The sequence below is a fragment of the Haliotis rufescens genome, unplaced genomic scaffold, assembly GCF_023055435.1.
Source record: "Haliotis rufescens isolate VD_foot unplaced genomic scaffold, xgHalRufe1.0.p SCAF_45, whole genome shotgun sequence".
NCBI classification, from domain to species: domain Eukaryota; kingdom Metazoa; phylum Mollusca; class Gastropoda; order Lepetellida; family Haliotidae; genus Haliotis; species Haliotis rufescens.
This window is the reverse complement of record NW_025964168.1, coordinates 1,795,682-1,820,185: the sequence shown is the minus strand read 5'-3', so window position 1 is coordinate 1,820,185 and position 24,504 is coordinate 1,795,682. Positions and strand designations below refer to the sequence as shown.

The 24,504-nt window shown below is 38.0% G+C and overlaps 2 protein-coding genes across 10 annotated transcripts in view; one reads left to right on the top strand and one right to left on the bottom strand.

The window, feature by feature from the left end:
* LOC124145907 (tubulin tyrosine ligase 3-like) overlaps window positions 1–24,504 on the bottom strand; it is a 79,452-nt gene that overhangs the window by 45,560 nt on the left and 9,388 nt on the right. For 6 of the 8 annotated variants that reach the window (XR_006862619.2, XM_046515870.2, XM_046515871.2 and 3 more), the window contains exon 1: window positions 8,538–9,126. The exons of the other annotated variants lie outside the window; for them this stretch is intronic. Coding sequence is in view for 5 of the 6 variants with exons in the window: in XM_046515870.2 (XP_046371826.2) it covers window positions 8,538–9,035 (498 nt within the window). In the remaining variant the exon portion in view is untranslated. Of the gene's footprint in view, window positions 1–8,537; window positions 9,127–24,504 lie in introns of those variants that run through there. 8 annotated transcript variants of the gene reach the window in all.
* On the top strand, window positions 9,224–18,270 carry LOC124145909 (protein rolling stone-like). Of its 2 annotated transcripts, none has more exons than XM_046515878.2 (3): window positions 9,224–9,408; window positions 15,970–16,082; window positions 16,484–18,270. In XM_046515878.2, exons 2-3 carry the CDS (start codon window positions 15,981–15,983, stop codon window positions 17,279–17,281), a joined length of 900 nt encoding a protein of 299 aa, XP_046371834.2. In that variant the 5' UTR covers window positions 9,224–9,408; window positions 15,970–15,980; the 3' UTR covers window positions 17,282–18,270. The 2 variants fall into 2 exon arrangements, with proteins under 2 accessions (XP_046371834.2, XP_046371835.2); XM_046515879.2 differs by lacking the exon at window positions 9,224–9,408 and adding an exon at window positions 12,617–12,796.

The following is a 24,504-nucleotide window of genomic DNA, read 5'->3' as shown; positions in this document are numbered from 1 at the left end:
ATGGCTAGTACAAAACACCACTATTATACTTTGTGTACATGAAACACGAGAACATCACAGGGAATGTAGTAAAACTTGGAACTTGGATTATTGCCACACTGCTGGCTGGTTATCAATGACTTTAGACAGACTGTGTGAATAAAGAGTACATTAAGCGTTATAAACGTATTAGATTTATAGGTGAGGTGAAATGGGGTTTAACGTCGCGTCAAAGATTATTGTACAGTAAACTACGGTTATAACGAACACGCTTATAACGAACTGACAGATAAAACGAACTTACTTTTTTGGTCCCGACTATTTGCTGTTGTTATATTGTATATATGCTTATAACAAACTACGGTTTTAAGATGTATAACGAACTAAAATTAGTAGTCCCTTTGAGTTTGTTATAACCATACTTTACTGTATTTAAATAGCGATGCGCATGCATATGTGTGTGTGTGTGTGTGGCTGCTTGTACTAGACCGGACTTATGCCGATTTATAGTGCTAGCCCACTGAGACACCATGCCGCAGTTTAACATGAATACCCCACTCAGACACAGTATACTGACTCCGAGCCGACCAGTCCTTGTTTTAGGCCCTTAATGCCGAGCGCCAGACAGGGTAACAACAAGTACCATCTTTTAACGTCTTTTGGTATGACACAGCCGGGGATCAAACCCCGGGCCTTCCTCTCTCCGGGCGGACGCTCTACCACTAGACTACGGAGGGGGTCTATTAGCTGATTAGATTTATAGACATCTGTGATATACCACTATTACTAGTATTTATTGGTACATAATGATCACATAGTGCCTGTTGTACAGTTTATGAGCCAGTTGTAACACGACACAGGAAGTATCAGTGGGATGTCATGGAGCTGGGTTCCGGTGATAACAGATGTATGGTACTTAAATCATGCAGCAAAGCACAATGCTTGACAATTGAAATTAATCTATTAAAGTTGGTGAGCTCCTGGTGAGTGAGCAAGTGAGTATTGTTTTACGCCACTTTTAGCACAATTCCATCAATATCACGGCTGGGGACACCAGAAATAGGCTTCACACATTGTACCCATGTAGGGAATCGAACCAAGCATTAGACATGATGAGCAAACGCTTTAACCACTGGGCTACGCCACCACCCCTATGGTTAAGAGATGGTCACATTGAAACAGGTTTTTTTAAAATTTTACAATAAAACAATACTTAACATTGTCTGATCAGTGATTCTTGTATTCTTAGAATTCTGGATACCTATCCATCACCCCTACCCTCTCAACCCCCTGCAGCTTCTAAGTATGTGGGTCCTAATGGCAGCCAGACACTTTTCTGTGGAATATATGTAATTTTCGAAAAACAAAACCAATCTAGATCATAAAAAGGCAAGTCTAGCCAGCTCTATTCCACATTTAAATCATCAGGAAAACAAACAAAAAATAATGGAGAGAAATGTATTGTGTAATAAAATATTTAATAGACCACTGTAAGTCTACCCATCCACCCTCTGGAATATCAAAGGTGATTCTTTACCTTGTACCCTTGTCTCCACTGGTTATATGAACTACCTTTGACTGACTGCTTTATTAGACAAGCATCCAAGTTGGTATGCCGTATTCTACATAATAAGCGACCAGGGCGCTCTCAAAATTAAATATAGGGGGCTCTTATCAGAATATTATTTTGGTGAAAAAAAACCAAGAGTTGAAAGATTGTTAATTTCGTGGTTTATGCTGGCAGCCTGAAATGTTGATATACAACAGATATATTTTTTCAGAAATTAATTGCCCATAATTAAGTGTGCATATAACACACAAGTGCGTATTATACACGAATAAATTTAAGTCTTGTGTACATTGATCAATTGGAAGGGGTGCTAATTGGGATTGTTCACATGCCAATATATTAGCCAATATTGTTGGGGAGCTTATTAGAGCGAATATGGTATATGCAAGAAAATATTCATATCTCGCTCTGTATTCATGGAAAACCTAAATCCAAACCTGAGTCGGGGGGTGCCTTACAGGACAAAGACTTGACCCCCTCAGAGCCTAATAAACAAGATAGGACAATCTCTCCCCCAGAACAGTTCCATCAAGTTCCCGGAGACAATAAACAAGGGTATCTGTAGCCTTCAGTCAAAGCAGGTATATCTGTGAGGAGATTGAGTTATCACTGACCGGGAACAACTGGGACATTCCTGGTTCCCTAAGCTGGACAGTCACTCAAACGAGACTGAGGAAAGTGGTGATTGTCATTAGGGATAGAAATCTGTTCTGGTGATCATGGGGGTAAAGACTTTATCATAAGCCATATTGACAAAATGTCTCAGCAGGATGCCGAGGCTTGGTAGACGCAGTGAATTTGCTTGCGACAAATGGCATTAGGACCTATCAAAGATTTCCTCAGCTTATGATTCCTCTATGTCATTCCTCTATGCAATTCCTCTATGTCATTCCTCTATATCATTCCTCTATATCATTCGACATTCTCTATATCATTACCAAGTTTGAACAAAATATTCAGGCCATTTTGGATCATAATCAATCAGTGTCCTAGAAAATGAACACATCTGAAACCCTGTAGAAATGGCAATTATGAAGCAGAAATGTGTTAACATGTATATTGGCAATGGCAAAAATTCTGTCGACAAGCTGTAATTATTATCAAATTTTTCAATGGTTAAACTGCATATTGCACACTTGTTAAATTAGGATACTTTTGCACCAAGTCCATGTGCATTTTATATACTGGTATCCTAAGGTGTTAATGACATGAAATGACATTAGTCTAAGTTGGGATGTGGACAATATTTGGTGATTCATTTTGTTTGTTCCCTGACTGACCCACGCAACTTGAAAAATGCCATGTGTATATTAAGTAATCAATTTATTTTTATCTAACCTACCTTGGATAATCTGTTGAAAAAAAAGATTTATACCAAACCATGTCAATATCATAAAGTGTGGGCTTTTTCAACAAGTATGACCACCAATAACTTTGATTTCTGTAGACTTGGTTCAACTAACCATATCAAACCACGACAACGCTCTTCAGTCCAAGCTAGAAGATTTGGGCTCAGTGAACCCAAACTAGACTACCAGAATCAGTGGACACTATTGTAATCAACACGTGACATCTACAAGCCTGGCAAATATGTATTCTGAGGCTTCAGTGTTGCTGTGAAAGGTGGAATCTGTATGATCTGGGGCCATATTTAGCATATACAATTTCCCCTGGTGACAAAGCTCTGGAATCCAATATGACAGAGTTGTCTGGCTGGGTGGCGGTCAACCGTCACTCAGACCCCTGGAAGCTACTTTATGTTGGCTGTCAGGCCATGTCTTACACTTGCACACAACAAAGGGATTATGGCCGGTAGATTGAACAGCGATTAGCAATATCATAAGCCTTATTCTGGCGTTCAATGAAAGCTTCCTGTATAAAGCACTGCTATAAGAAAGCAGGCATATTGTTTCTTCACTTTCTACAGCACTTTGGTGTAGGTGACAATGTTATCACTGTAGAACTGATTGAATTGTTTATATATGCCTTTATCATGCCTTACTAGTTCCACATATTTAATTATAAATATCTGGACAACTGCTGCCTAAAAAAACATGAAACAAGTGTTTCAATCACTGTTTGATAACATTTAAAATAACAACAATATTAATAATAATCAAATGATGATAATGATAATAACAATAATGATAACAATGATGATGATGATGATGATGATGATGATGATGATGATTTAATAATACGCTTGTAAAATGCATGACTCCAAACATTATGTATGCTTGAAGTGATGCATGTTACATATGGATTACTATCAGCTGATATCACTTTAACCCAAAGAACTTTTAGAAGACTCTGGCTTTGGACCAGTGGCTAAGTAAAGTCACAGTCTGTGTGGATTGCCATACCCAAACTAAAGAAGACCACTAGTTATCATGTCAAATCTGACATATATATACAGTAGAACATGTTTTTACCAAACAAATACATAGCAAACAAATGGACATAACAAACTATTCAAAAAGTCTTGAGTGCATGTGTATAGCAAAGTCTGTACAGCGAACTAATGGATATTGCAAAACAATAACAATCCCCCACAGACCCAAATGTCAATAATTAATTATGTGTATAGTGAACTACAAAAACTCAATCAATGTCGCTCAGTGTCACCAGCAATTACCAGTACTTCTCTCAATAAGCATGATTAGCAGCGAATTAACCCAGTCAGCAGTGCAAAACAGAGGCAATGTTCACTTTAGGACTTGGTCACTTGAACAGGCAGTCCAGCCCTCCTTAATCATGCTAATGACGATTCAATTGAAACATACCCAACCCAATGATCGGAACCAATTAACCTGAAAATTGTGCTTGTACTAGGAATAACATTATTCTATTACTTCTTATTTTAATTGTTGCTTTTGCTATGTGTTTAAAATTATCAAATACATATGAAACAGTTTGAGAGTCACCATATCATATCAACTAACCGGGACATGAAGGCTTCTCATTGCCTTGCTATTTCAATCAAGAACAAGAGTTTGCCACTAACCTGGCTATATCCCCCGCCCCTGTTGCAGAATTTATGACATAATTAAATCTAAACAAACCCTAACCTTTTTTAACCGAGGTGGAACTTGTCATAGAAATTGTAAAAAAAAGAAGAGTTTGGAACCTAAGTCCATCTTGTTGCCATGGAAACGTAAAAAATAAAAATTTCTAAAATTTCTAAATAGCAAAAGACACCAGTTCAGCATGTACTTGACAGACCTGCAAAGTTTCATGAAAAAATATTGAACGGTTTCTGAGTTATGCTCAGGAAATGAAAAGTGATGGACGGACGTACGGACATACGGACGGAGCCCGTTTCTATATCCCCCGCCAAGGAATAAAAACAAGTATTGAAATACAATACAAAAAAAAACATCTGTGACTTTTTACGAGTCATGTCATTTATGATATATACTATATGTATTATTTCTCTGACAACAACAGTGATCTGTTGCCAAAATTAATGTTATCACTAAGGAATGAATTTTTTTTTTAAATTAACGAAAAAGAATTAAAACATTTGCGATATTTTCGTTTACATTTACAATTCTCATTTCAGTCCAAGATGGCCGACATATTCTCTAGTTTCACAGGTAAAGTACTACGGTTATACATAACAAGCAGATACTCACCATGCTCATGGTCCATTGGAGTTCTTTATATTCAGGTTTCTCTTATAACCATAGCAACAACGCAGGGCATGATAAGCCCACCTTCTACATGTCTCTCATTCCCAAAGGCATGGTTATACAACAAAGGACTTCCAGCAAATGAAATAGGTTTGCATAAGGTATTTAGCTCCCTGCTTCAATGAGTACCTCCTAACACCAATATCCTGATGCTGAACCATAAAATTGACATGACCATCTGTATTCTTTTGCTTATCACGAATAATTTCATAGTAAACACTGCAGTGTTGAGAAAGGGTAAGCAACTGCCACAGTAACTATTATCGAAACTCTTTCGACGTTTGAACTAATTTTGTTCTTTTCTGCTCGATCTCTGGCAACAAATTGAACTTGTGTATGGTTTTAATAAGTGCCCCCTTGTCAATTTTCTATGCACCCTGTCTGCTTATTCTGCGAAATATGATATATTTTGTATTGTTGTTTATGTTTAACAGTATACAACATGATATTACTTTCAATGCATCAGTAGTGGACGTAACGTGTACGCGAGACGGCTCTCCCGTCTTGCGTACAAGTGACCACCCGAGAGGGGTCAATCGTATGTTTGATGGCCTGTCAGTGGACCATGGATTTCTGCATGTTGCACAAAAATGTCTCTACAAGTTTTATTTGTGAAAATAATAAAACAAAATTAAGTACAGTTATTGATGCATGCAAGGGAACTGTCATTATGTTCATTTTCGTATTTGTCCAAGATATAAATTTATAGCGTGCATACACCATGTACAGCATGTACACTAATATTGGCCCTGCAGAATAAGAAAAGTCAAAGATCTGCTCCCTTCACCATTGTTCACCTTGTTGGCAGTCATTGATTACCGGCATCAGATGCAAGGTCTTGGCACAATAAATAAGTAATTCATCCACAAAATTATTATTTTTATCATTAGGGTCATGTTACTTTCTTCAACCATATCTTAAGTATACCGTATATCCCTGTCTATAAAGCGACCCAACGTATAGGGCGACCCTCCTGTACAAGCCTTCCAAATCGCTGCTAATTTATATACCCCGTCTATAAAGGGAATCGGAATGAAGCACGTCACCAGTGCATGCACAATCCCTACATTTGCAATAAAAACGTGTTTGTCTTCTGCAGAAAAAAATTACATCTTATCCCTTCAACGAATTCAGGGGAACGAATAGATCACAACAATTAAACTTGGTCAAATTTGAAATTTGAGGAAAAAAACAGGAGATATGATCATGATGATGATTCACCGATTGAATTGTATTTCCTGTTCTGATAGGCATTGTTTTATATGGAGAGATTAAGCTTACAGTGTGTATTTTCTCATAAACTAAGCCGGAAGTAGCAATCAATTATTTTATCAGGAATAATTTATTCCAGTATCATGTTATTTTAGTTGCAGCTTTATTATATACATTTGAAATAAATTACTAAGTGTAGCACTTTGGTACAGCTGATCGCTATTGCCTGATATTATTTTGTATGGAACAAAATAACCATAATGACTATGATATACTAATGCCTTAGTCCACATTTCAGAACATACAACAGTCAAATCTGTACATAATTTTTTTCTGCTCTGATAAACCAACATCTTTCATTTAACACATATGTTTAGGCATGTTAGGGATGAGACGTGTCCCCAAACCAAAATCTGCATGTTTGCTGTTCATGGCTTTACAAAAGGAAGTGGCCATATTTCTTCAATTTCTTTTTCCTATTTATTAACATTGATAACCATGTTAATACATTCATCACAGGTTTTTCTATATAAGTTATGAATTTTCAACAATGATATGTTGATGTTTGTTTCATAACCGGTCAAGCGATTCAAAATTTGGGTCTTACATTTTGCTTATCTCTCTTTGACATTTTTGAGAGCAATGGTTCTGCATCACACGGACCATGTTCGCCATAATCAGTGATAATAAGCACCCTGGTCACTTAAAAAATTACAAATAGTATTTCCTGTACAGTAAGCATTTTTAAAACCCTGTTATCAATATTGTTTGTCATTTTCTTGTATGACATAGCAATCACATCAATATGTGTTTTACCTTTGCTCCCGTTAATTATCGGTGAAGCAGTAAACAATGTCCCACATCATCACTTCGAGATTGTTTAGCGCAAAGAAATTAATCTGCAACCATTATTGTACTACAGAGATAACTCTCAGACTCAGCGTTAGAAATTGCCACTAGTCCTAGCCAAACTGCCCAATATTCAAGGTATCGTATGGACTAGTAGAAATTTGCCATTTTTAGGGATATTGCTATATGTTATCATTATAAGGACTAGTGGACCGAAACAGTTTGTTTCTGTCACTGAGACTGGTTACTCTTGTTGCACTTTTGCGAAATGGAACAGAGTCACTGCATAATCAATAGAAATAACACCACTGAAGCAACGAATTGACGACTTTCTAATGACAACAACCATGACTTCAGTATATGTCAAATGATGGCAATTAAAGTATTCATTCTCTGACAACAAAGGTTTGTTTTATGGTACCAAGAACGATAGTCTGGTCAGTGTTTCTTGTAATGATGTGATTTGCCAATCGGTTCCAGACTATTTCATCAAGAATTAAACTCCCCAGGCCTATATTGAATTAAATGTTGAACAATATGACAGCAGTAATGAAATTGATCAGTAATTACTAAAACACTGATATGCTCACTATTCATCATGTTCATGATTTTATTGACAATTGCTTGAATTATGGTACTAGAAAATAATTTATGCGGAACAGTGAAAATAAAGAGTAATTTCTAACCATGGTAATAATTCCATGATATCCTTCAGAAGTGTTTGGATTCACGATGTACCAGTTTATGGAAAATTGTCACATATCGTGGTAATTTGACTAACCCCATATGTATGTAACCATTGACTTAAAATGTTGGTTTAATAAAGGACGAACAGATTTCTAACACTAAATTTAAAATGTATTTGTGTTCATTATTGTAATCATGGTAAAGATAAAATTTCTGAAGAAGATACATAAAAACTTAAATAATTCCACTGCGAGCGAGGGAGTTAATATTAAAAGTCACATCAGCGTTCACTGATAATAGTATGTTAAAATATATCTAAGCCATAGACAGTAAAAATAACAAGCAATATATCAATATTTGTTTTAAAACCAGTCTGAGAATATTCTAAACAAATCGCAAGAATGTCTTCTTTTCAACATTAAAAATGAAGAAAATTTACATGATTAGTAGAAGCTACAACATGGCATGTTGTTAGATTGTTGATAAAATCATGAACCCTATAAAATTACAACACATGATCTAACATAGATCTAATATCAATAACTTACAAGTTTCTTTTGCCGATCCAAATGCTGTTGTTGCCTAGACATGAAATCTGAACCGAGGTTTTCAGCTATTCTTACACTAGCTGAACTGACTTTTGGACGAAAAGTGAAAATATTCTCATCCAAGTCGACCCTTCTGGGTGGAAGTACAGCATTTTTGCTCATGACTGGTGGAGAAACGATTCCGTCAGTGTCTGGGCTTATAGCACAATCATTTACTTTTGATTTGTGAAAACCTTTAACCCATCCTTCTTTGACAGTTGGATAACTGTAATTTGGTGATATTGGCGGAATAGGTTCAAGTGGCTCATGCAATTTGACTTTGCTTCTGGTTTCCAGCATAAAATGGGGTATGCCTTTCGTATCCAAGTTCTCTAGCCTTCGCAGTGCGAGTTTCTTGCTAGTCTCACTGATCTTTGGAACAAATGTATGACACGGGTCAGTGTGCTGTTTCCTTTTCCCCATTTCATTGTGCCAGTTGTAATCAAGTTCAAAGATCATTCATAGTATCTTTTGTGCCGCTGTCCTATTCATCACGCATATCACCAAAGTCCCATTCATTTTGTCACTTCGCGTACCCCGTCGCTATGGAGCCGCCATATTGTTTCTTGAAGTCTCGCGTTTATCAACTCCGCGAGAGTTGGTGAGATTAATATATTTAGCCAATTAAATTTCGATTCACGACTGAATAGACACCCCAAGGTATCCACACTATGTAGATATAGTTTATCGATGAAAAATATCTTACAAGAAATAGTTTTTAACCTTGACCTCTTGACCCATAACCCTCCATGTAAACACGGAAAGGGGACTGTCATATCAGCTGGTCATGTGCTGTAGTTTCACTTACCGATAAGAAGATTACGGAATCAGGGTAAGATTCTTTAGCTTTGAAATGATGTTCATTGCTTGATTAGGTTAACATGTCATACCGTGGTTGTACACTTGTGTTGTAAATTAAATGCGAAATGTCGCTCTGTCTTTGTTTGACAACGCGAGGTAGATCTAGCATGTTTAGGAACTGTCCCCAGGGTGATTCCTCAGCACGAGGTCAGAACATTATCGTGTACGCTCGGCGTCTAGATCAACGTTCAGATGTTGCGTCTCTCTCGTCGACTAGTAAACCCATTGTTGCAAACCTATCGCAGTACCAATTGTTGAAACATATTTGCCTCCCAACTAAATTATCGCCAAAAAGCTGTTGTTATTCGCTGGTTTATGAGTTTGTCACACGGTTCTGGTTGCCCAAAGACGTATATAGAATTGTATATACGTCCATGGGTTGTCGAATGCTACTGTATAGTGAGAAAATAATGTGAAAGTTTGATTGAAATCTTTCAAACACCGCTTCATGTTCTAGCTCACATTTTATGATATTGTAGTATGTCAATCCAATTACCCTGCATTAAACAGAAACATAATCAATTATAAAGCACACATACCATATTCGACCGACTAAACGTCCTTCTCTAATAACTTCCCTGACTAACTCATGCCCCAATTTATAAGCATAATCTTCAATTAAGCGCCCTCCACTGAGTGAGTGAGTATGGTTTAACTCCGCTTTTAGCAATATTCCAGCAATATCACGGCGGGGGACACCAGAAATGGGCTTCACACATTGTACCCATGTCGGGAATCGAACCCGGGCCTTCGGCGTGGTGAGCAAACGCTTTAACCACAAGGCTACCCGACCGCCCCCCCTCCACTGAGACCAAACATGACACAGCAGTCTGTTTTTTGTGTGAATATTACAGATGTTTTACATAAAACAGCAGTGTAAAAGGGTAATATAACAGCTCCCCACAGAGCTAGGGGGCCTACAACCATATGTATGGCGTTGAACTCACAACTGACCTTTTTTAAGCCATTATATTTACAAACAAGTTACGTCTCTTGTGAAACCAAAATCTCTTCTCACAGGTAAATTGGTTTGTTTGTCAATTTCATGTCAACTATCAAGTCAATAATTTAGTGAGAATGCCTGGGTGAATGTGCATGATTTCCTACTTATAATCTGCGGTTTCCAACCATTCTGAATAAACAAACAAACCAAATTCATTTCGGAAATTGTAAGTTAGTTTTCCCAATTTACTGTAATAGCATTCCCAAAGACATATGTACACACAAATGTAATACATATACACACATTTGGAATTAGAGAGAAAATATTCAAGAACTGTAATGGCTGCTTGTACACTGATAGCAGCCGTGATGCTGGGAGGGAAACAAACGTATCGCACGCTGGGAAGGAGCTTGTAATTATGTAAGAAAGGGGAGGCAACTCTTTGTTGTCTGTACTAAGAAACTATAAATGTCATGTTTGTGTTCAGAATTCTTTCGTTTTCTCTTTCAGAATCCTTCCATTTTCTCTTCTTTTGTTTAAAATTTTAACAAGAATATAGAGAGAATAAAAAGCTCAGTCAATGAGTTTAAAGTATGCATAGTATAGGCTAGACATAATAGATAGTGAACATGTTTTCCCTATTTAATGTTTTTTTTATTACAATTGAAGACATGTGAGATACATGATCTCTCTGAATCGAGAATTGTCTGAAAAGAGATATTACTATATTAACAGATTTCATTGAGATTATTAGGACACGCTTGTACATTTTCATGATGCTACTGAATGTGTAGGTCTACAGACATGCTAGACAGATGTAAATATCAAAGTAAGCTATGAAATGAAGGAATAAGATCCAATTAAGATCCAGATCAACCTCGTCGTGTTATCATCCACACATTCACAAATCTGAACTTGATGTCACAGCAGGGATACTTTCCAACTGTAATCATTAAGCATGTCAGTGGGAATACAGAGTAGGTTAGCATGGCTTGTGCTCACCTCGATCACTATCTCGTTATTACCAGCAGAGGTGGGGAGCTAACTGACTTACCGTATTCAACATAATAAGCGCCCAGGGCGCTCTCAAAATTAGAAATATGGGGCGCTTATTAGAATATTATTTTGGTGAAAAACAACAGAGTTGAAACATCATAAATTTCGTGGTTTATGCTGACAGCCTGAAATGTTTATATACGGCAGATATATTGTTTCAGAATTTAATTTCCCATTATTAAGGATGCATATAACACGCATATTATACACGAATAAATTTAAGTCTTGTGTACATTGATCAATTCGAAAGGGTGCTAATTGGAATTGCTCACTGGCCAATATATTAACAAATATCACCGTGGGCACTTATTAGAGCGGGGCACTTATAATGTCGAATACGGTATACCACATGAGCTATGGACACAATGCACTTTACACCAACAATGAATTTGTATCTTTCTAGTGGGACTGTGATGGGTAACTTGGGTACTCGGGTCAAGTGGGTACGGAGGAGGACCCTGGCACCCACAGGACTACCCGGTCCATGGTTAGTCACGTGATATATGACAAAAATTATCTAGAACTCCATCTTTAAACTACAAGTCACTAATTTTGCAGTTTGTTCTGACTACTAAGCCCATTCCTTCTGACTTTTTTATGTTTGAATAAATCGTACAGTTTGTACTTATACCTATTGAGTCCTACAGCGGGTACTCGGGTAGGGTCCTAAATTTGGACTCATCCCAGCCCTACTTTCTAGCATATCCATAAACCCAAGATGATACTCCCTGTACCTGCTGAATGCGTAGTTTTCTAGTCTATCCAATATGGCCATGATGATATCATTTGACAAGTGAACAGCCCAAACTATAACACATCAACCATTTGTTGAAGCCTTAGTTTAATATTATTTATGATCAAATTAATTTATGTGAATAAAACTATGACCATCTAATTCTACAAATCTCCAGCCAGAAGTCATGGCTATAAACACAGACTCCTATCGTATCTACCGGCCGTGATGTAAACACTTTCTCTCCTCCCACCATCGTATCCTGGTATTTCAACATTCTCATGACAGTGGGGCCAATATGGTGTACTGTGAAGGTTTATCTTTGCTGGTACTTGTCATACTAATGATATGGGAGACAAACTATCTCTGCCTTGTCACTCCCACACGCGACTATCACCAGGACGGTAGGCGTGGATGCATCATTGTGTTATCATCTTCCTTGGATATGTTGCTTCGCACTACATCTGTTTGCACAACAATCGGATACCACACGCCTTTATATTATTAGGCATGCTTAAAAATGCTGTCATAGATCATTCTTGTTTAATTCAACAGTGTTCGTTAATTCTGTGCTGAAGCTTGTCAATCATCAGAATACCAGCAGCTTAAATAACTTCTTTGTATAAGGTAAGCAGTGGTGAAGAAAACTGTTTAGCAGACCCATGAAATGGGATTCTCCATCTCCCAGGCCTTCCGCCCACCTTTCTCCTTTGTTTACTGGTCCCTTAGCTTGTCAACCCTTCACTGGTGTGAAGGACAACAGAGAGTTTGAATATGTTGAAGATGTTTCTCCGCATCATCTGGCTGGTGATGCTCCTTTTTCCAAAATGAATTAGTTACAAAAACATTAATATTCCCATGTGTATTTTGTTCCATGCCACTGGTGTGTTCTGAATGTGTGAGTTACCTCTGTGGACAGACTGTATTTCATGTCACACGTTTTAATTCAATTCATTATAATGAAATTGAGACTGCTCTAGTCTAGGCCTGATAAAGAGCATGACAAGCAGTATGAATATACTGAGTCACTGTCACAGTGTCAGGCTTGGAGTGAGTGAGTTGGGTTTAACGCCGCCTTTAACATTATTCATGTTATATCACGGCGTGTCAGCTTAATGTGGGAGGAAAGCCCGAAGTGATGCAGGTCTAAGACGTTTACCACTTCGTTGAAACACACAAGCACAGGTATGGTGCTGACAAACCTAGAAACATAAATGGGGCGAACCGGGATTCGAACCCACAATCATAGGTTTCTGGCATGCCCAAGGGACGCAACTCGCGGCGCCTTAGACGACTGGGCCACCTGTGCCCCCCAGTAGTCTTGGAGCCCTCCAGTAGTACTGATACAACTATCCCACAACAAAGATCCCTAACAAAGAACCCTATATATATTATCAAGGTAGTTATTGGATCGTAATGGCGCACGCTTACTAGCCTACTAAATATGTCATATTTCTTCATATTTTTATGATACATCAATTAGGATTGGTTTTGATACCGAGTTTGGTTAACAAAGTACCTGTCATTGGCGATTCAATGGTGGGCAACTCTATATTATCGTAGTATGGCTATTTTGTAGTGTTATATATGTGGAATATGTGCTTTACATCACTTCCTGTTTTGGATTATGCATTATCAGTATTCATACGACCAAGATTAGGTCAAGGGACTTCGTTCAAACAAATGGGTTCTTTTCTAACCAATTTAGAATGGAGGTGGGGTAAAGTCCACTTGGAGAACATTCCAGAAACTATCATAAAAAAGGTAACGTCTAACTTATGAGTAGCCATGAGATATTGCAATGAGTCATATAAAATGCATTGATACAGGATGTTTTTAATCATATTAAATTTTGATTTAGATAGGTAGATGATATTTGTTTTTCTAAACCTATTCCTGTTTTGGCTCCTTATAAATATAATTATTAGTCAATATCTGACTGCAGCGTTTCATTGTCATTTTGTGACGTTTCTGTCTGACCTTAGAGATGAAGTCATGTTTAGCAATACTGTTTACAGGTAGGGAATTCCAAACAGATGCTGCTGAGAGAGGGTGTATGGTTTAATGCTGCTTTTCGCAATACTCCAGCAACATCACGGTGGTCACAGCTTTGGAAACCAAAATTCACACATTGTACTCATGTCGGGAATAGAATTCGTTCCTTTGATGTGACGAGTTAACGCTTTAACCACCAAGCCACCAACCACCCTCACATTGAGTTTGCTTTATGAAACATTAGAATATAGAGGTTTAACAATGAATTCTACCCAAACATGCCAAAAGGAGTAAAAGAAATCCTGATCTTTAATATGACCATCTCTATCGTAATATGAAAGAAACTGGAGTTCTTTAACTTCGTTTGAGTAGTATTCATTGTCATAAACGAGATGCCCTTCATCAACATGATATAGGAGGATGAAGTTTTTAACTAGAAGGGATGGAGTTGTCCATGATAACTACACACTAACTATAAATCCTTGTCATCGATCCCAATGCGTTAATCACTGGATTGTCTGGTCCAGACTCGATTAGTTACAGACCGCCGTCATATAGCTGGAATATTGCTGAGTGCTGCATTAAACCACAAACCAACAAACAAACAGAGACCAGATGTACAAGATAAACATGAATTTGTGACCCAACTAGACATTTGTGCTTGTAAACATACATGCTACTAGCCTGAAATAGTACATCACTTAGTGATATTTCACCTTGAGCAAGTGAGTGAGTTGTGTATAATACTGCTTTTAACAGTATTCCAGTTATATCACGGCATGTCAGCTTAATGTGGGAGGAAAGCCCAAAGTGATGCAGGTGTTAACCACTTCATTGAAACCCACGAGCACGGGTATGGTGCTGACAAACCTAGAAACATAATCTGGGCGAACCGGGATTCGAACCCACAATCATAGGTTCCTGGAGTGCTCAAGGGACGCAATTTGCACAGTGAATCATGTCGCCTTAGACGACTGGGCCACCTGTGCCCCCCCTATTTCGCCTTGAACATGTTGAAGTTCACTATATACAAAAAACTAAAGTTAAATCACAGGTTGCCAGATTACTCACTGCCAAAAGAAACATGAATACCATACATGTTGGTTAAAATTAATAAGTGAAGAATTACTCAAGAGATATTAGATTGGTTCAATGCACAGACGGACATACGAGTTTGTTGTGTGAACCGATGTTCATGCACACATAATATGTGAGGTCATGAGCCATGACTCGAGATGCACCATTTGTCTCGTGTAGGATTAGCGTGTAAAGTTTGGAAATCATGTGTAGCATGTCACGATAAGAATAAAGACACTGTGGTAGCACTTGACTGATTGTTAGTTTTGTCATTAATTGGTACACATTGGAAACATCTCTTCTTAACTTAAATACTTCTCCATGTTTCTGTGGTTCGTTTTTATTTTGGTGGTGAGCATAGTTCATGGCACTGTATTTAAACATGTACATTGCCCTGTCTGCTGTCTATCAACATGTCGGGGGCACGGGTGGCCCAGTTGTCTAAGGCGCCGCGATTCGCTGTGCAGAGTTGCGTCCCTTGGGCACGCCAGAAACCTATGATTGTGGGTTCGAATCCCGGTTCGCCCTGATTATGTTTCTAGGTTTGTCAGCACCATACCCGTGCTCGTGGGTTTCACCGAAGTGGTAAACGTCTGGGACCTGCATCACTTCGGGCTTTCCTCCCACATTAAGCTGACACGCCGCGATATAACTGGAAAACTGTTAAAAGCGGCGTTAAACCCAACTCACTCACTCACTCTATCAACATGTCCTACTTGACATTTCAGAGCCCTGCAGAATGAGTTGTCCAAGGAGAAGCTGTCTAGCCTTACGGGAAGAATTCCGCTTGAAGAGGTTTGGCTTCGGCGATGTTTACCGAGGAAGGTTTTTCATGTGGCAGGTAAGAACCTTTGTGATTGTCTGTACTTAAATTCGATGTGTCCCCTTAGGGAAGTGACTTTGTTTGAGGTATGCCTCTGTTCACCCAGCCGTTAATGGGTACCCGGTAGAGATTGCAATGTGAATTCTAAACCTTCTAGCTCTGAACAGACTTTAGTTGTATATGCCCCAGGGAGCTGAGAAAGCAATAAGAATGCTCAACGATCCATTGACCAGGGTGCTGTTGTACAGAACAACCTTACCGCTACGCCTGTCGCAATTCCTGTAGTTAAGATCGCTTTGAACAACGGCACCCAGGGTGATAATGTAGCCTATGAACATGCCTTGGAGTGGATATTGCTGATAGGTGAATTGCTTTCATGGTTTCATGCTGTAAACTGTCAAAACCTTTTTTTCTTCCAGTGGCGTATTCCCCCAATTCTGTATCTACTGTACCGCCTTGTGTTGGCGGTATACGTGGACGTATGGCTCATCTACCTCACTGCTGGGTCAGGCAGTATGGACTTGCCGAATGGTCTATCTATGGCAGCCTTCTTGACCATTTGGACCTACACTGTGCTAGCACTGTACATGACCACAAACTTTGTTGCAGCATTCTTTAACTACTTCTGTCTCCGACGCCAGGACACCCACTTCATGAGAAGGCCGCCATCGGAAGGCCATCAGAACATGTTCCCAGAAATCAGCACTGATCCCTGGATGGTTTCCTCGGGTTACGAAGCCGTCCCAGACTCGGATGAAGAAGTGGATATTCGTCTCTATCGGTTACCATGGTACCTCAAAATTGTCTGGATTCTGTTTAATGTTGTATCAAGCTCTTCTGTCATGGTTACGATTATTTTTTTTGCGGTCCTGTTTCCTGAGATGACCGGAGCGAAAGTTGGTTCAATGGATAACGTACAACTTCACATGCTGAATTCTGTTATTGTGGTTGTTGAGCATCTTGTGTCGGCAATTCCGATCCGATTACTTCACGTCATCTACCCAATAACATACGGTCTGGTATATGTATTCTTCAGTTTATTTTACTGGATTCCAGATCACAATCATGTCATGTATCCTAAAGTCCTGGACTGGAATCAGCCCGGGTTGACGATAGGAATGATCTGCCTCATTGGGTTCGTCATCATACCCGTTCTTCACTCCGTTTTTTATCTGATTTATCAATTGAAAATGGCCATTTACAAGAGACTAGTTTAATAGTGTCTTTCAACCATATATTCTTTATTTTTTTAACATGTATACCATGTGCACTGATATATATTTTATAATGTCTTAGACAGGTTTTATAGAGTACTTTAAATTAGTAGTCGTAACTAGGGAAATAATTACTTGAAAAAAACGATTGTCAGTTGACTGAAACATTATCTTTATTCAAACATAAAAGTCAGAATGAGTTTATGCCTGGTTAGAAAAAAATGCGAACATTAGTGACTTGTAGTGTAACCATGGAGTTATAGTGAATTTTTGTCATTGAACAATATATCACGTGCCTAACCATGGGTCCGGGTAGTCCTGTGGGTACCTGGATTCTATTCAGTACCCACCCGAACCCGAGTCCCCGAGGTACCCGTTGCCTTACTTTGTGCTATGATACACAGTTGGATAGGAAATCCTCTCACATATACTATTATACAATATGTATATCGATGGACACACTTCCATCAATATGAATAGCCATAGATCCGATATAGGTCATATCAAAGTGTATATCCTCCAGTGGGTTCCTGGTTGGTATAGTCTCCCAGTAACCTATGCCAGACATGAGGAGTGGTACAATGATTTGGTACCGCAATAGTATTATGGTATTATGATGTGGGTTCGATATGCAGATTTCCTTGCCTTTTTCAGCTTTATGTGAGTGAGTGAGTGGGTGGGTGAGTGAGTTTGGTTGGTTGTGTGAGTGAGTAAGTGAAGGTTAACACCACTTTCAATAGTTTTGCTTTTTTAGCTTTATTTGAGTGTGTTTGGTTGGTTGTGTGAGTAAGTGAGTGAAGATTAACACCACTTTAAATAGTATTGCTTTTTTTAGTTTTGTGTGAGTAAGTGAGTTTGGTTGGTTGCGTGAGTAAAGGTTAACACAACTTTAAATAGTACAGTAAACTAAGGTTATAACGAACTCAAAGGGACCACTAATTTTAGTTTGTAATAACCGTAGTTCGTTATAAGCATATATACAGCATAACTATCACAAATAGTCGGGACAATAAAGAAAGTTTGTTATATCCGTCAGTTCGTTATAAGCGTGTTCATTATAAACGTAGTTTACTGTTTTGCTTTTTTTAGCTTTGTGTGAGTGAGTTTGGTGGGTTGTGTGAGTGAGTGAGTGAGTGAAGGTTAACAACACTTTAAATAGTATTGCTTTTTTTAGCTCTGTGTGAGTGTGTTTGGTTGGTTGTGTGAGTGAGTGAGTGAGTGAAGGTTAACACCACTTTAAATAGCATTGCTTTTTTTAGCTTTATGTGAAGGTAAACACTGCTTTGAACAGTATGTCAGTTATAGCACAGCGTGTCAGTTTTTTACGGATGGAAGGCCTGAAGTGGATGCGGGTCTTAGAGGTTTACCATGAGAAACCCATGAGCATGGGTATGGTGCTGACAAACCTTGAAATATTGTCAGGGCAAGTCTGGGATTCAAACCCAGTGCTGAAGCAGAAGTGTGCTGTAAATTATACACCACACACTGGCAGACTCCGATAGATCCAAGGTCCATAGAATCAAACCAGTCCCTGTTCTTGGAACACAACCATCAACCCCTCACAAGTGTTGTCAGTCATTTTGGATTTCATCATCAACTTTTGGTCACCACACACAATCATTTGTTTCAGTTGATCAGTAGTAACCATGGCAGTGCATTATTGTTTCCTAATGTCTTGTGTTTTGTCCTCTTTATGAACAAGATGGCCAAAGTGCCAAATTGATTATGTAGACTCAGATGATCATCAATTGTGTACTTAGACATTTTACATGAGCCTATGAAATAGAATTGTACTCGGATATTGGTCAGATATTGATCTTATCATGTTTATGTGAATGTTATGAAGGATTAGTTTATCTATATCATTTACACACATCCTTTCACACAGTACTTAATCAGGATCTCTCTTAACTGTTTGTATTTGTCCAAAATTGAAACAGTTAATTTCGGTTTCATCTTATATATTCAAATTGCATATTTTCCTAAGCTGTAATTTGGTTTTGATAATACATTGTATACACCTACCATATCTTAGCTGCATGTTGAAAATATATACAGTATACATACATTGCCTCATTGAGTTGTAGAACAATGTTTAGAGGTGCACATTTTATATGGAAGGGGTTACTTCCCTTGGGCATGCCCGTATGTACGTGTGAAGTGTCTCTCGCTACAGGAACAGCGACAACTGGCATATATTTTGACTGAATTATTATTGTCAGTTGACATGCGCATGATGGCTACTCAGGGACTGTGTAGCTCTCATACATGTTCAATTCGCATGGGGGGCACGGGTTGCTCAGTCGTCTAAGGCGCTTCAATTCGCTGTGCAGAGTTACATCCCTTGGGCATGCCAGAAACCTATGGATGGGGCTTTCACCAAAGTGGTAAATGTCTGAGATCTGCATCACTTCAGGCTTTCCTCCCATTTTAAGCTATTAGCCTGCAACCTCGGGGTATCGCGGTACTTGTCATGTACGCTAAACGGAAAAAAATGCACTCACTAACCTTTATGTTTATTCATGTTCTCTGTATCAGATATAATTCATGTTATCAAACTATGCATATTTTACTGATAAAAGTTCATTATTTACATTAGTAGCTCCGAGTAAAAGCCGGGCCTCGCGCTCAGTTTGACAAGGGAGAGAACTCCATCATATCGCGGTACAGAGAAAAGTTGTGTATGGAGGTCCGAATTGGACAAAAAGAGGACATAATTCTACCAACCACTTGGTATGATCATGCCAGACATCAGTGATTTGTCCAGACAAGTGCAAAGACAGCACAAGTAAAATTCTAAATGTGTTATCAGCAATAGGTATTCAATGCATATTTACCGAAAAGTAAGAGAAAAATATTTTTATAAGTCAACATCAAAATATCAGAAATGATATTTTAAGATTGTTTAAAAAAAAATTGGATGACAATAATTTGTCACAAAATGGAAAAATGTTAAAAGTCAACAATAAATATATAAAAAGCACTCCTAGTATGCCCAAAGTATGTATTTATCTTTTGGTTACTAGTGAAGAACGTATTTCTAAGTTTGGCATTATGGCCCTTATGATCTCCCAACAGATTCATGGCATCGAGCGGGAAAAAATGTGCGGACTACGTAACTTCCCTTACCTCATTAGTCGCCATGAATATGCAGATGATCTAGTTCAGGGTGCCGTTGTACAAAACAACCTTTACTAAGGTTGAACTTAGTTACTAAGGTTAATCTTAAGGTAACCTTATCAAAACATTACGCCCGATGCACAAAACTACCTTAGGACAACCTTAACGTGGACAGGATACTTAGCGGCAACCTTAACTAAGGTTGAACTCTTTAGTGTGGGAGACTCAATTAAGTCCGTAGTTACGATTGAGAGATATCTCCCCTGCTCGCATCTGCAGACGACTAATATTGCTACTTCAACATGACACAGTCTACCAGTGCACAGAAATGGTGTCGGCAATCAAACTTTACATCAAGTGAGCTGACACTCTTGGCCGATGAAGTCAAGGGTCGCAGCCATGTTTTATTCGGCTCATTTTCTTTCTTTATCCAAACCATGCAAATCTCCAATTTCAGAAAGAAATCCCCCTTTTCCTTAATATCTCAGCATAAACAAAACTTGAGATTCCACTGTCATTGCGTACGAACACTGTGTTGGTCTTTCGACCAAAGGACGAACTTTGTCTACGAGACAGAAAATGGCTTCGCGAGTGAGTCGATAACGCGATATCAGGTCCAAGTCTGTCAGTGTCTCAAGCTGCATGGTGCGATCTCGGAAAACACGCTGTTTCCTCAAACTTCTCTCAGTTTCCTCACACATCAACAATAAAGTAGCCATGTTGAAATTCAATGAAGTATCAACCTTAGCGTGGCTAAGGTTGGGTCTGACCAACCTTAAAATTTTCACCTTAACTAAGGCTACCTTAGCGTAAGGTAGTTTCATGCAACAGGGGGTCAACCTTAGTAAAGGCCTAAGGTTAAAACTTAAGGATATAAGGTAACCTTAGCGCTAAGGTTGTTTTGTACAACGGCACCCTGGTCGATAGAGAAAGTTTACTTGGGGAACTGCGGGTTATATCGTTGGCCATTGATAGATGGGGGTAAGGCAATATTACAACAGATGCCAGAAATATGTATCAACGGATTAATAACTCCGTACTTACAGTAGACGGAACATTCCGAGGAAATTGAAATTGTTTACGAAGTGAGCACTTCCTGGTTACTGATTTGCATTAATAGACAGCCGCTAAGAGGCGTGTCCCGCGTGAACTACAGGAAATCACAAATGCCGCGATACGATGAATGCCGCGGTACCATGGGGTCCGAGTATAAATGTTGTTTGTTTGAAGTTTTATTTCTCATTTTGAACTTCTTTTCTTAGTTTTAACTTTATTGAAAGAGGTTGTTTTCCGTGTTTTAAGAAAATTAACCTCAAATCCATTTAACATTAAAATCAGTTTACATTTTTATTTCTTCATTTTGTCATTTTGAGTATGTTTGACCAAAACAATCGGTAACCATGGTCCACAAGAAACTAAATTTGTCTTGCCTTTTGAAACTTGTAGACAATGTACCTTATGGAACGAGTACACATAATAAGTATAGGAACCCATATCATATACGTGTCTCTTGTTCTACCTCAATCTCCAGGCTACATGGTGCCAAAGTGAAAAAAAATGGTTTCTTTCCCCATCGTGGACAGACAAGTACAAATATATTGGCTTGTGATTAAATGTTCCTGATAACTGTCATGATTAATGTTTTTAAAAATGGGAAAGGGAAAGAACCAAAGTGTCTTTCTTTAATTATTATTTTAAGAAATATTATTTTTAAGAAGTGAGTATGGTATGCATTTATCTTGTTTATCTATAACAACTTATTTTTGATATGGTGGTTTTTTTTAGTCATGATCATTAATGATTATGTTTTTTTCTATATTCGTGATAATGAAGGTCAAATGTTAATTGGTCTTGCATTACCGTACCTTTTGACCTACTTACCCGGGTCTGGAATACCAGGAAGGGTATGGGCTAACGGATATGTTGGTTTGCAGCTGTTGTTATGTTATATTCAGGGTCTGTGAATACTGATTGTATTGTTGAAGCTTATGCTGCGATATGATTGCAAACAAATTGTATAAACACTGTCAGAATATTAGTGTCATATAAATAAACAGATATTTCACCTAATTCTAATGTTCTATTAAGACGAAAATACATGTATTGACTTATTGATTAGACTCTTACTTTTCAAGTGTAGAAAAGATTAGCTGAGATTTATTGACTTTTGAACATACTCAATCAATGTGAAGATATAACAGTGATTGTAGATTCGCATACCGGGCTCCACAATCTGTTGCCCACACCTGTCTAGCTTGATTGCATGAATACGCTGAAGTGAGACAAATATAGAAATTCTATATTTTACCCACAAGGTTAGAATGATTGTGGATATTGACTTTCCGATATTTGCACATGTGCATTTTAGGGACTCTCAATGCTGATTGGTCAACTGAAGCCATAATATATCAGTGCTTCATGGTTGAGAAAAGTATGATGTGACATCATCCATTGTTTATGATGTCACAAATTAATCACATGATTTTATCTGAACAATAGGCGGCCTACCATAAAGTTTAGCTGTTGGGGTCACATTTCATACGTTTTTTCTTCATGTTATCTCTTAAAATGTCTGAGTAATATACAGAATAACTTACTCAAAACTGGGAATTATGACTTATCTGTCCCTCGTGAGTGAATGCTGTACGCATGGTAGGTCCACTGCCAAAGGGTCGGTACTTACACCATCTGTTTACTCGGGACAGAAAATCCTTATTTCCTTGTAGCTTGTTGGTTATTCTAAATTTAGGGGAGACCAGTTTGTTTCTTGTCATACAGGCTTCCTTGGTCAACATGCCATAATTACGCATTACGTTTACGCTTGGTTTACGAATCCCCACCTTAAAAATTGAAAATTCAGAAGAAGAAAAAATCAGAATGACGATAAAAAAAAATACAAGGGATTAGGGATGTGACTAAAACAGAATCTTTTTCTGAAGATAAATCATTGTTACCCTTATCAAATGTCAGACTAATCCAATTCCAGATGAATTCTGAGGTAAAACTTCCAAACTTCTGCAGTAAAATTTCCAGAATTGTGAGGCTATAAAATTGCACCATTCTGTTGTAAACACAAAAACATTTCCTGCTCAATGGTTAATACAAACTCATTTTTTATTTACGAAATTTAATCTCTTGCATTTAGAAATTTCAAGACATAAAATTATGGAAATGAATATGCATTTGTCTGATTGTAAATACCTGGAATATTCAAATATTTTATTGAAGCAATTATTGGTCCTGCTTCCTATAAATCGAGTTGCACTGTGGGGATTTTGGATTTTGTTTCAGCTGATGGTGTATTATGTTGTCCGGTTGCTTGTTCTTGGTTTTATTTGTTTAATTACTGTATTTCAAATAATGATATCTTCTTCAACATATTCAAGTATTTTGTTTTATATTTAGCAATAATTTTAGCATGCAGTTTATTTTTACCAATTTGTTTTAATTTGTTTGTTTGTTTAACGCCGCACTCAGCAATATTCCAGCTATATGACAGTGGTCTGTTAATAATCGAGTCTGGACCAGACAATCCTGTGATTGATATCATGAGCATCGATCCACACTATTGGGATCGATGACATGCATCATCCAAGTCAGCGAGCCTGACCACCCAATCCCGTTAGTCACCTCTTACGACAAGCAAAGTCGCCTATTACGGCAAGCATGGGTTGCTGAAGACCTATTCTACCCTGGATCTTCACGGGTCTTTAAATACTGATTATCATCAAATGTAGCAGCTATTGCCAGTGATATGTGAAACTTTTGCTGTGTTCATTTTATGCACTGGCTGTCATAGTTGACATGAAAACTTTGCTTTTTGGATATTATGTATATTACAATATCAGTTTTGTAAGCCTCGAAATATAACACACACACTTTGTGCACTACCGGGTATATACAATTCCTGTCTTGGAAATTGTCTCATTTGATGTCATCGGTATAAAAGTTTCAAATATTATTTTGTTATTTCCCCTTGCTATTCATTATATTTTGTTGTTTTGAAGTTTTTCAGATAAATTTTAGACAGATTTTTATTATAGTAGTTTAAGAGATATATTTATTTTGATAGAGACAGGAAATGAATTTTTTTAATATTTGACTTA

Bases quoted from the DNA above. Each gene is read 5' to 3' on its own strand.
- LOC124145909 (XM_046515878.2), top strand. From the start codon at position 15,981: ATGAGTTGTCCAAGGAGAAGCTGTCTAGCCTTACGGGAAGAATTCCGC. The intron at 16,083-16,483 runs GTAAGAACCTTT...TTTTTCTTCCAG, and splicing joins GAAGGTTTTTCATGTGGCAG to TGGCGTATTCCCCCAATTCT.